The sequence below is a fragment of the Salvelinus namaycush genome, chromosome 7 (assembly GCF_016432855.1).
Source record: "Salvelinus namaycush isolate Seneca chromosome 7, SaNama_1.0, whole genome shotgun sequence".
Lineage (NCBI taxonomy): Eukaryota > Metazoa > Chordata > Actinopteri > Salmoniformes > Salmonidae > Salvelinus > Salvelinus namaycush.
Window position 1 is genome coordinate 39,402,361 of NC_052313.1, and position 12,554 is coordinate 39,414,914.

The following is a 12,554-nucleotide window of genomic DNA, read 5'->3' on the forward strand; positions in this document are numbered from 1 at the left end:
AAAAAAGTGTATGTGCGTGCGTGTCACGAAACACACAGGTGATGTTTCTAACGCAAGTGAAGAGGAAAACTTGACAACGTAAAGTGGATGAAAAACAACATACATGCAAAACAAAACCTAGGATCTAATGAAACACAAGACAACAACTATTATTTACAAATGTGAGAGCTCTGAATAAGTGCTTCACTGGGTCATTGTGAAACATGCCCAATAAATTACTAAACATATAATTGTACAAACGTACAGTAGTCCTCTGAAATAATAGTCAACACATTCTGACACCTGTGGCAGACATTGAAATACCACAGTAGCAGACTTAGAGCATGAATGAGTTTCCCTGTTGGGACAATAAAACGTGAATTTAATTGAAGGATGTGGAGGTTGGGCTCAGCCATAGAGTTGGATAGAGGGCACACAAAGAAATTGATTAGTTCAATTGAAATTATAGAAGATGAGCTCTATGGACTATGGTCATCAAGCACTTATTTAGAGCTCTGGGACTGGATGAAAAAGCTTTAAAATGAGCAAACCTGATTGGCTGGCGCTGCTGCTGCGTAGGGGACACTTGTGACAGGAGTTGTTGTTGCAGAGATAGTAGCAGGCGTAGCACTGTACATCATGGGTACTTTTTCGGGAAGGGGGGGCGCCATGGAAGCAATGAACAGGTAGGCAGTGGAGGCAGTGTGGTAACCATGGCAACGGGTGTTGTTGATTGTTTGGTTGTTGTTGTTTTTGGGCATGATGCATATTACAGAGGGGCGAGCCATCGTTAGGTTAGCCCAGCAGAAGGTGTGCGCATCACAATGCAAAAGCGAGAGAAAGCATGGGAGAAAAAAAAAAAGAAGAGAAAAAGCTGAATTACAATCACAAGTAAGGAAATGTGGACCCACAATCAGTTGTTCCCAGAGGACTGAGTGAGATATGATGAGTGGTATTATAAGATTGAGATTAACTAGAAATCAATTAGAGCCCCATCAAAATCGAGAGCTTTTCTACCAATTGTATTCACCCTCTTTCTATTTTTCTCTGGGATCAACACAGCACAGTAAAAAACACAATATCTACTTTTCAACAAACAATTCATTTGGAATGCCATTTTTTTTATACTAGTAATATTGATAATGTTAAGAATAACACTTCACATTTCATAACAAAATATATTACATCCTAATTGAGAATCATCTCTTACAGGTGAGTTCAAATTGACATGTAGGACTTCGCAGCACTTTGCATTACTTTGTGGCGCTTTTCAGTAAAAACAATCATGCACTCTAGCCCAATGTTCTACAACCGTGCCTCTCACTGTGTCACAACATCCATGAACTTTGTGTCACCTGTAATCGCTTACATCTCCCGGCCTGTTCCCGCTCTCCCCCCAATTTAAAGAGGCTCCATGGTGAAGTTTCCCCTAGGTACAGATCTAGGATCAGCTTCTCCTCCCCCAATCCTAACCTTAAACATTAGTGGGGACCCAAGATCAGAGTCTAGGGGCAACTTCACCCTATTCCTTTAAAAGCATAGTGAGAATGAAAAAGGGAAAGGAAGGAACCTACCAAGGCTGCTAGCAGGAGTCATGCACAAGACTGACCCTGTGTGATCATGCAGTGGAAGAGAGTGAACAGAGGGTTAATAAGGGGAGGAGAAAAACATGTTAAAGAGGAGACAGAGAGTTTGGTTGTAGCCTGGTCCCAAATCGGTTTGTACTGTATGGCATGCCATTGACCATAGGAGTCGGCAAGCGAGCACAAAGAGATCTGGGACCAGGCTAGAGATTTTGGTAGCTAGCTATATAAACAACATGCCTTTAAACACATTTCACAAGCCTGCTATTGGCATGAATGCACTGTGCGGTTTGACTCCATTTGTAGTCTTATGCCATACATTATGCCACACATCTGGCCGTGATTGGGAGTCCCATAGGGCAGCGCACAATTGGCCCAGCGTCGTCCTTGTTTGGCCGGGGTAGGCCATCATTGCAAATAGAATGTGTTCTTAACTAACTTGCCTAGTTAAATAAAGGTTACATTTTGAAAAAAAGAGGGGGAAAAAGTCTGGTCCGTAAATAAACCATGAAAAAAAATATGTTCTGGGGGTGGGAAGGTAAGATCACACATACTACAAATGAAACTTTTTAAGTGTCAGAGGTTTATTAGCCTCAGATATGCGTGTGCCATCTTGCCAAATCCTATGGTCTCTGTCACAGCAGTAGGAGCTGGCAAGACAGCACACACATTTCTGGGATCAGGCTAGAGAAGGTTAAGGGCTGGATGCTTGGACCATGCAGTGAGAACGAATCAGACCTGGGTTCAAATAGTATGTCTTCTTTCAAATTACTTTATGAGTTGGATCTGGAGTGCCAGATGGGCAGCGTTTGCACTTGTGGTTCAATTAAGCACAGCTAGAGTATTCCAAGAGAAACCGATATCAATTGAACCCATGTGTGGTGTGTACACAGCATTCTGAACATGCTTCCTACACTGGGAAAGGAGCGGAAGGGTGTAAAGGATATGGAGGATGATAACACTAAAGAAAGGAGTAGGAAGGGAGGGATATGGGAAGGTAGTCTCAACCACAAGAGGCTTAAAGGGATAGTTCGGGATTTTGGCAATGAATACCTTTATTTACTTCTCCAGAGTGAGATGAACTCATGGATACCATTTGTATGTCTCTGCGTCCAGTATGAAGGAAGTTAGAGGTAGTTTTGCGAGCCAATCCCAATTGCAATCTTTGAACAGGGCCCATAACAACTTGATTTCAACTTGAGGAAAAGCAGTTGATCACACTGTTGGTTTAAAGAGAGACTGGCCTCAAACTTTTGGAGAAAATATGGGGAATATCCCATTTCCTCACAAGCTCACCTGGTGAAACCTTTTAAGGGTTATATACTTGAACTTTGCCCTTTGATGCTTTTATGGGGAAACGGAAAGTTAGGGAAGCTCTATCCAACTTGTGTCTACATGCTACATGGGTGTGTATCTGTATACATAAATGTGTATAGGTGTGTGTGTGCCTACATGCGTGTCTGTGTGCAGGTACATGTGCATGTGTGTGTGTTGTGGGCAGGTGTACTCCCTACCTGTGGGAAAGCCACAGAAAGCCGTCTGCTGCTGCAGCTGTGCGTTGGCCAAGGCCTGCTGGTAGTGCAACATACTGGGGTGAAAAAGTGAGCTGGCCCCGTTGCTCTTCTCAAGTGCTGGTCTCTTTGGTAGGGGCTGCAGGCAGCCGTGGGGGAAAGCCTGTACGGGAGGGACGAGGAGACGTTAGATACAACGAGGCGGAGGCCTCAAAAATGACTACATTCACATGACTATTCTCTATACTATAACACGAGAAATCACACTGCTTCTCTAGGTCTTTTGTGGCTACTAGCTACAAAACAGCACAAAGTTACAACAGAAGTCACAATGGCAACTTAGGTTTAAATAACCACATGGGGACAGTGAAGGAACTACACACGATATCTAGAAAGGCAATTATAAAACAATGATTTACAGTAACAAACAAATTGATACTTGGGAATTAACATTCTCATTGTTGTTATACGATCAATCAATGTAAAGCATACTAAAATAATAACTACAAGAATCATATTGGTGGATATTAATTGCATAATACAAATACTTGAGCATTTAAAACAGCAAAAAGCCAAATTAAAATTATTGTGAGTTGCTACAGTACATTAAAGAAGCTACATGCAAAGCAAAAGGTGAAAGGTCAAAGTACCAGTTCTACAGTTGCCTCGAGGGGTCGCTTCATTGCTTTGGCAGTCGACTGAGTCTTTAAATAGCAGGCAGCGAGCACATGATGGCAGTGGGCCAATGGGAGTCAAGCGTATTAACATACAGGTAACAGCAAGCAGAGGTGCGTCATGGGGGACAGCATTGCATTGTGGATAGGTGAGAAGGAAAAACAAAACAAAATAATCTGAATGCAGTATACCACGTACAAAACAATAGGCATGCACATAAACAAAAAATAGTTTGTTTAAAGAAACATATCGCTAAAGTTCTGAATTAGTACAAAAAAGCATCTACTATACCTTTGGTTATAAAGTTTAAGAAATACAAAGATTTTCAAATGCACTTATGAAGTAAACAAACTATTTGGATTGCAGTTATTAGTTCTGTAAAGCTAGTTACGTCTTTACAAGTAAATCAGGTATCTAATCAATCTATGTATCAAAATATCTTGGTATTATTAATATAAACATTTGACATTCAGTTGGGCCAAATCCTAACTTGAGATCTGTGCGCATAAATCAACATTTTTCATAAATCTCCATTTGACATCGTGATTTACGTGAAAGTTTGAGTTATGTTCACAGATCTAAAAAAGGTAGGATTCGGCCTCTTCTGTAAACACACTGTAAACGCTTGTTCATTCCATGTGTAACTCTGTGTTGTTGTTTGTGTCGCACTGCTTTGCTTTATCTTGGCCAGGTCGCAGTTGTAAATGAGAACTTGTTCTCAACTAGCCTACCTGGTTAAATAAAAAATAAAAAACACTTGTACACTATCTGCTGTATGGAATATTGTTGGCTCTGTTTTTGGTGCTTTGGTGTGACTGGCCACCTTGACAGAATAGGATGTGAGTGCAACATACATTTCTCACCCAAAAACCCTAGTCTTTGCTCTAGCCCTTATTAGGAAAGTCATCACAGAATGTGGAGCTCTGTTTATTCTACATTCCTCTTGGATTCTACAGTAAAAAAATATATATTTGCTCAATGCAATAACATTTGAAGAAGATAAAAAAACTGACGTTTTTTTAGCAAGGCTTCTGAATGAAACCAATCGATGACATTGCACAAAGGAAACATCGATGGGACAACCAAGGCATTTATGATGACTAGGCCATGCACAAGCCTTTGCTTTATGTGTAGGATAATACTAAGATTATTCGGTCACACTTTACATTAATGTACCTTTTATAAAGGTATTAGATATTTTATAAAGTGTTACCGATCATTCCAAATGAATACACCTCAGATTCAGTGTTAGATTTCGACTGAAATGTTATGTTAATGGGAGCAAACGGAGGGGATAGAAATAAAATAAAAAATTATGGGGGGGGGGGGAGCAAATGATGACAGCATTCAACTTGCGACACAACAGGCTATGGAAGACAAAATGGAGCTAAATTAAATCAAATGACACCTCAGTGTAAATGTATAGCCTAAAACTCAACACATAGCAGGATCTAACCACCTCCACCTGTAGTTTATAATCTTATGTACTATAAACATCTGTCTGGGGTATATTTCCAGATGAACAAATCTTTGGGTAATGTAAGCTCATGATACATGTATTGTTGGTACAGTTGCGGGCACTAAAAAGTTACATAATGCATGAGCAACATGGCACTTGGTCTCCTTTTGATAGTTTGTCACAAAAAAAAAACTGTACTATGGTACAACTTTTCAGTGCCTGTAACCGTATCTAACTTAGGACAAGAGTCTGTTCGAGTGGTTAACCCTCTCGCTTCCGGAACCATATGCTTCCCCCTTCGGGAGGGATCTCGTTTCTTTCTCCTGCTCCTATCCTATCATAAAAATAATAAATATACATAAGTTCTCCTTTATAAAAAACTAAAACAGTATCTAACTTACTGTACCTTGTGCCAATACATTGCAATGGCTTTATAGTTCATGATACATTTATTGAGAGAATTGCAGTGGGGAAATGCTCCCATAGAGCTGACTAAAAAGCTCTCTGTCCTCCGGTAAACCATAAGCCACGTCGCCCCAATATCTTATCTAAGGTCACACCAGCTTAAGGAAACAGAGCGCGAGTTGTCATTAACTCATAATCATGTCTTCAGCACTGGATGACGTGTGTTTTCCTATTGCTTATGTCCTTTTTCTTTTAAACCCTAACTGTGCTCGAGTCATCTTTTCACCGAGTATCAGTGGAGGTGAGGTTGGGGTTTTAGAGAGCAAGCAGCGATGGAGGAGCAAGCTGATGAGACGAAAAGCATGCTGGACGATGCCATAGAATCAGACAGCAGCGCGAGAGCAGTGATGGCAGCGGGCAAGACAGAGCCAAGTTTGCCCGTTCAACAGCCTCGGACCAATGTGGACACGGAGTATAGAGAGGGGGAGGGAGGGTCACAGCCAAGTGAAAGTCCTACTACCAAAGTGTCCCTGCCATTTTTTTTTTTCTCTCTCTCTCTCTCTCCTGCCTGCCTGCCTCGCTGCCTGCCTGCCTCTCTCTCTCGCTGCCTGCCTGCCTCTCTCTCTCGCTGCCTGCCTGCCTCTCTCTCTCGCTGCCTGCCTGCCTCTCTCTCTCGCTGCCTGCCTCTCTCTCTCTCTCTCTCGCTGCCTGCCTCTCTCTCTCTCTCTCGCTGCCTGCCTCTCTCTCTCTCTCTCTCTCTCTCGCTGCCTGCCTCTCTCTCTCTCTCTCTCGCTGCCTGCCTCTCTCTCTCTCTCTCTCGCTGCCTGCCTGCCTCTCTCTCTCTCTCTCTCTCTCGCTGCCTGCCTGCCTCTCTCTCTCTCGCTGCCTGCCTGCCTCTCTCTCTCTCGCTGCCTGCCTGCCTCTCTCTCTCGCTGCCTGCCTGCCTCTCTCTCTCGCTGCCTGCCTCTCTCTCGCTGCCTGCCTCTCTCTCTCTGCCTGCCTCTCTCTCTCTCTCTCTCTCTCGCTGCCTGCCTGCCTCTCTCTCTCTCTCTCTCTCTCGCTGCCTGCCTGCCTCTCTCTCTCGCTGCCTGCCTGCCTCTCTCTCTCTCGCTGCCTGCCTGCCTCTCTCTCTCTCTCTCTCGCTGCCTGCCTCTCTCTCTGCCTACCTGCCTCTCTCTCTCTCTCGCTGCCTGCCTCTCTCTCTCTCTCACTGCCTGCCTCTCTCTCTCTCTCTGCCTGCCTCTCTCTCTCTCTCTGCCTGCCTCTCTCTCTCTCTGCCTGCCTCTCTCTCTCTGCCTGCCTCTCTCTCTCTCTCTCTCGCTGCCTGCCTCTCTCTCTCTCTCGCTGCCTGCCTCTCTCTCTCTCTCGCTGCCTGCCTGCCTGCCTCTCTCTCTCTCTCTCGCTGCCTGCCTGCCTGCATCTCTCTCTCTCTCTCGCTGCCTGCCTCTCTCTCTCTCGCTGCCTGCCTCTCTCTCTCTCGCTGCCTGCCTCTCTCTCTCTCGCTGCCTGCCTGCCTCTCTCTCTCGCTGCCTGCCTCTCTCTCTCTCTCGCTGCCTGCCTGCCTCTCTCTCTCTCTCGCTGCCTGCCTGCCTCTCTCTCTCTCTCGCTGCCTGCCTGCCTCTCTCTCTCTCTCGCTGCCTGCCTGCCTCTCTCTCGCTGCCTGCCTGCCTCTCTCTCTCTCGCTGCCTGCCTGCCTCTCTCTCTCTCGCTGCCTGCCTGCCTCTCTCTCTCTCGCTGCCTGCCTGCCTCTCTCTCTCTCGCTGCCTGCCTGCCTCTCTCTCTCTCTCGCTGCCTGCCTGCCTCTCTCTCTCTCTCGCTGCCTGCCTGCCTCTCTCTCTCTCTCGCTGCCTGCCTGCCTCTCTCTCGCTGCCTGCCTGCCTCTCTCTCGCTGCCTGCCTGCCTCTCTCTCGCTGCCTGCCTGCCTCTCTCTCGCTGCCTGCCTGCCTCTCTCTCGCTGCCTGCCTGCCTCTCTCTCTCTCTCGCTGCCTGCCTGCCTCTCTCTCTCTCTCTCTGCCTGCCTGCCTCTCTCTCTCTCGCTGCCTGCCTGCCTCTCTCTCTCTCGCTGCCTGCCTGCCTCTCTCTCTCTCTCGCTGCCTGCCTGCCTCTCTCTCTCTCTCTCGCTGCCTGCCTGCCTCTCTCTCTCTCTCTCGCTGCCTGCCTGCCTCTCTCTCTCTCTCTCGCTGCCTGCCTGCCTCTCTCTCTCTCTCGCTGCCTGCCTGCCTCTCTCTCTCTCTCTCGCTGCCTGCCTGCCTCTCTCTCTCTCTCGCTGCCTGCCTGCCTCTCTCTCTCTCTCGCTGCCTGCCTGCCTCTCTCTCTCTCTCGCTGCCTGCCTGCCTCTCTCTCTCTCTCGCTGCCTGCCTGCCTCTCTCTCTCTCTCGCTGCCTGCCTGCCTCTCTCTCTCTCTCGCTGCCTGCCTGCCTCTCTCTCTCTCTCGCTGCCTGCCTGCCTCTCTCTCTCTCTCGCTGCCTGCCTGCCTCTCTCTCTCTCTCGCTGCCTGCCTGCCTCTCTCTCTCTCTCGCTGCCTGCCTGCCTCTCTCTCTCTCTCGCTGCCTGCCTGCCTCTCTCTCTCTCGCTGCCTGCCTGCCTCTCTCTCTCTCTCTGCCTGCCTGCCTCTCTCTCTCTCTCTCTGCCTGCCTCTCTCTCTCTCTCTCTCTCTCTCGCTGCCTGCCTCTCTCTCTCTCTCTCGCTGCCTGCCTCTCTCTCTCTCTCGCTGCCTGCCTCTCTCTCTCTCTCTCTCTCTCTCTCTCGCTGCCTGCCTCTCTCTCTCTCTCTCTCTCTCGCTGCCTGCCTGCCTCTCTCTCTCTCTCTCTCTCTCTCGCTGCCTGCCTCTCTCTCGCTGCCTGCCTGCCTGCCTCTCTCTCTCTCGCTGCCTGCCTGCCTCTCTCTCGCTGCCTGCCTGCCTCTCTCTCGCTGCCTGCCTGCCTCTCTCTCGCTGCCTGCCTCTCTCTCTCTCTCTCGCTGCCTGCCTGCCTCTCTCTCTCTCTCTCGCTGCCTGCCTCTCTCTCTCTCTCTCTCTCTCTCTCGCTGCCTGCCTCTCTCTCTCTCTCTCTCTCTCGCTGCCTGTCTCTCTCTCTCTCTCTCTCTCGCTGCCTGCCTCTCTCTCTCTCTCTCTCTCTCTCTCTCTCGCTGCCTGCCTCTCTCTCGCTGCCTGCCTGCCTCTCTCTCTCTCTCTCGCTGCCTGCCTCTCTCTCGCTGCCTGCCTCTCTCTCTCTCTCTCTCTCTCTCGCTCCCTCCCTGCCTCGCTCTCTCGCTGCCTCTCTCTCTCTCTCTCTCTCTCGCTGCCTGCCTGCCTCTCTCTCTCGCTGCCTGCCTGCCTCTCTCTCTCTCTCTCGCTGCCTGCCTCTCTCTCTCTCTCTCGCTGCCTGCCTCTCTCTCTCTCTCTCTCTCTCGCTGCCTGCCTGCCTCTCTCTCTCTCTCTCTCGCTGCCTGCCTCTCTCTCTGCCTACCTGCCTCTCTCTCTCTCTCTCTGCCTGCCTCTCTCTCTCTCTGCCTGCAGCCGCCTCTCTCTCTCTCTGCCTGCAGCCGCCTCTCTCTCTCTCTGCCTGCCTGCCTCTCTCTCTCTCTCTCTCCCTGCCTGCCTGCCTCCCTCTCTCTCTCTCTCTCTGCCTGCCTGCCTGCCTCTCTCTCTCTCTCGCTGCCTGCCTGCCTGCCTCTCTCTCTCTCTCTCTCGCTGCCTGCCTGCCTGCCTCTCTCTCTCTCTCTCTCTCTCGCTGCCTGCCTGCCTGCCTCTCTCTCTCTCTCTCTCTCTCGCTGCCTGCCTGCCTGCATCTCTCTCTCTCTCTCGCTGCCTGCCTCTCTCTCGCTGCCTGCCTGCCTCTCTCTCTCTCTCGCTGCCTGCCTCTCTCTCTCTCTCTCGCTGCCTGCCTCTCTCTCTCTCTCGCTGCCTGCCTCTCTCTCTCTCGCTGCCTGCCTCTCTCTCTCTCGCTGCCTGCCTCTCTCTCTCTCGCTGCCTGCCTCTCTCTCTCTCGCTGCCTGCCTCTCTCTCTCTCGCTGCCTGCCTCTCTCTCTCTCGCTGCCTGCCTCTCTCTCTCTCGCTGCCTGCCTCTCTCTCTCTCGCTGCCTGCCTCTCTCTCTCTCGCTGCCTGCCTCTCTCTCTCGCTGCCTGCCTCTCTCTCTCGCTGCCTGCCTCTCTCTCGCTGCCTGCCTCTCTCTCGCTGCCTCTCTCTCTCTCTCGCTGCCTGCCTGCCTCTCTCTCTCTCTCGCTGCCTGCCTGCCTCTCTCTCTCTCTCGCTCCCTGCCTGCCTCTCTCTCGCTGCCTGCCTGCCTCTCTCTCGCTGCCTGCCTGCCTCTCTCTCTCTCTCTCTCTCTCTCTCTCTCTCTCTCTCTCTCTCTCTCTCTCTCTCTGCCTGCCTCTCTCTCTCTCTCTCGCTGCCTGCCTGCCTCTCTCTCGCTGCCTGCCTGCCTCTCTCTCTCGCTGCCTACCTGCCTCTCTCTCGCTGCCTGCCTGCCTCTCTCTCTCTCTCTCTCGCTGCCTGCCTGTCTCTCTCTCTCTCGCTGCCTGCCTGCCTGCCTGCCTCTCTCTCTCTCTCTCTCGCTGCCTGCCTGTCTCTCTCTCTCGCTGCCTGCCTGCCTGCCTCTCTCTCTCTCTCTCTCTCTCTCGCTGCCTGCCTGCCTGCCTGCCTCTCTCTCTCGCTGCCTGCCTGCCTCTCTCTCTCTCGCTGCCTGCCTGCCTGCCTCTCTCTCTCTCGCTGCCTGCCTGCCTGCCTCTCTCTCTCTCTCGCTGCCTGCCTCTCTCTCTCTCTCTCGCTGCCTGCCTGTCTCTCTCTCTCTCTCGCTGCCTGCCTGTCTCTCTCTCTCTCTCGCTGCCTGCCTGCCTGTCTCTCTCTCGCTGCCTGCCTGCCTGTCTCTCTCTCTCTCTCGCTGCCTGCCTGCCTGCCTCTCTCTCTCGCTGCCTGCCTGCCTCTCTCTCTCTCTCTCTCGCTGCCTGCCTGCCTGCCTGCCTGCCTGCCTGCCTGCCTCTCTCTCTCTCTCTCTCTCGCTGCCTGCCTGCCTGCCTGCCTCTCTCTCTCTCTCTCGCTGCCTGCCTGCCTGCCTCTCTCTCGCTGCCTGCCTGCCTGCCTCTCTCTCTCTGCCTGCCTGCCTGCCTCTCTCTCTCTCTCTCTGCCTGCCTGCCTGCCTCTCTCTCTCTCTCTCTCGCTGCCTGCCTGCCTGCCTCTCTCTGCCTGCCTGCCTCTCTCTCTCTCTCTCTCTCTCGCTGCCTGCCTGCCTCTCTCGCTGCCTGCCTGCCTGCCTCTCTCGCTGCCTGCCTGCCTGCCTCTCTCGCTGCCTGCCTGCCTGCCTCTCTCGCTGCCTTACTGAAGGGGGAGGGTCCAATAATGAGGGAGTGGACCAACCAGAGCCCTAATGTCAGTTTGGCCTCGCATTCATCCATCTCTCTTGATTCAATTTGTACTGATCTGCAGAGAGCTACAGTTATCATTGAGAGGAGGACAGGCATTGTCTTTGTATGTATGATCAAGGGTGAATAAAAGAGCTCCTAGCCTGAAGCTAATAATAGACTACATTCCAAATGGTACTCTACTCCCTATACAGTGCACTACTTTTGAACAGAGGGCTCTGGTAAAAAGTAGTGCACTATATAGGGAATAGGGTACCATTTGGGACGCAGTCATAGACTGTTGTGGTCGTGATATACATTCGCTTTACCTTCTCTAAAGCCTGATAACTATAGAGCCTATACAATGACCCAAGTGTGGGTTGAGTGGTCACATTTCCGTGAATTGTATAGAAGCGTCCAAAATAGTATTCTAGGGAGGTGGTATATAAACTCTATGGAATAATAAAGCAGTGCTCCACATTTTATGTACTTGTGTTCTTTTCTAGATGTGTAAAGTAGAATTTTTGAAGATTCTAGTGTGTGTACTCTACCAAACTAGTTGTCTATAGTTGATTACATATTATAAACATTAGAAATGATATTTTTTGATCTGGCCCTTTGTCAGGTGTGCTGTCTGACATTGCTGGGGCTACAAAAGTCTTGTAACTTTCACAAAAGTCCAAGGTTTTCCAGAAAGTACGGTTCAAGGATTCCCTCCTGACTTCAGGAATATTTCAACAAGGAATTCTGGAAAACCAGGGAATTTGGAAAAGTTAGCAGATTTTTGCAAACCTACTTTAGTGCCTGTGCTGTGCTCACTACTCTACAGGCTGTGAGGGCGGCGGAGGGTCTCACCATGGCAGCAGCTTGCGCGGCCACGGCCGTCTGGTTGGCCTGGTGCTGCGCGGCCTTGATCTTGGCCTGCAGGTGGGCCGGCGGGTGGAAATACTTGCACTTCTCCCGGGAGCAGCGTGACTTGATGTAGTCCATGCACACGGTCACCGTGTTGTCGCTAGTGTCAATCATAGGGCTATCGCTGGGGTGAGCGAAGCGGCAGTCCGTCTCGCCACGCGCGCAGTTGCCCCGCTGGAACTCCCGGCACACCTGGGAACGAGGGTGGGGTGCACACGGACAAACAGACATGCACACGTACATACATGGACAGACACACGCAGAATCACACACACAAATGGACAGACATGCACAGTGACAGATAGACACACAAATATTAGCTTAATATATCATACCATATAATACACATACCAATAACATTTCATTATGTTCATAACTATGGACTGAATAATGAACAGATTGAGGTGTTTATCTATTCAAAGCCTGGGTGTAGTCAATCACAGGGGGCTTCACTCACAGCCTGGGATGTAAAACATAACACCGCACACTCACTAAGTGTGGGGAGACACGCACGCACGAGCACGCAAACACACACACACGCAAAGACACACAAAGCATGGAGAGATCACACACAAACACGCAGAAGGCGGTAAACAGTCTCACTTAGTGTGGGAGTGTCCCCATTCCTCAGTGGAACATGGCCTCTCATTAGCAACCACATCGCTCTGTTGCTAAGTGACGGTACTTTGAGGAAAACACACAATACACCTACA

The 12,554-nt window shown here is 50.2% G+C and overlaps 1 protein-coding gene across 5 annotated transcripts in view; it reads right to left on the reverse strand.

Annotated features, from left to right (window-relative positions):
* LOC120051218 (muscleblind-like protein 2a) overlaps window positions 1-12,554 on the reverse strand; it is a 78,864-nt gene that overhangs the window by 16,084 nt on the left and 50,226 nt on the right. For 2 of the 5 annotated variants that reach the window (XM_038997957.1, XM_038997956.1), the window contains exons 5-8: window positions 11,785-12,033; window positions 3,077-3,236; window positions 1,554-1,589; window positions 531-625 (exon numbers count right to left, since the gene is read on the reverse strand). In XM_038997957.1, the coding sequence (XP_038853885.1) occupies window positions 531-625; window positions 1,554-1,589; window positions 3,077-3,236; window positions 11,785-12,033 (540 nt within the window). Of the gene's footprint in view, window positions 1-530; window positions 626-1,553; window positions 1,590-3,076; window positions 3,237-3,723; window positions 3,778-11,784; window positions 12,034-12,554 lie in introns of all 5 variants that reach the window. The other 3 variants (XM_038997959.1, XM_038997958.1, XM_038997955.1) reach the window with 2 other exon arrangements.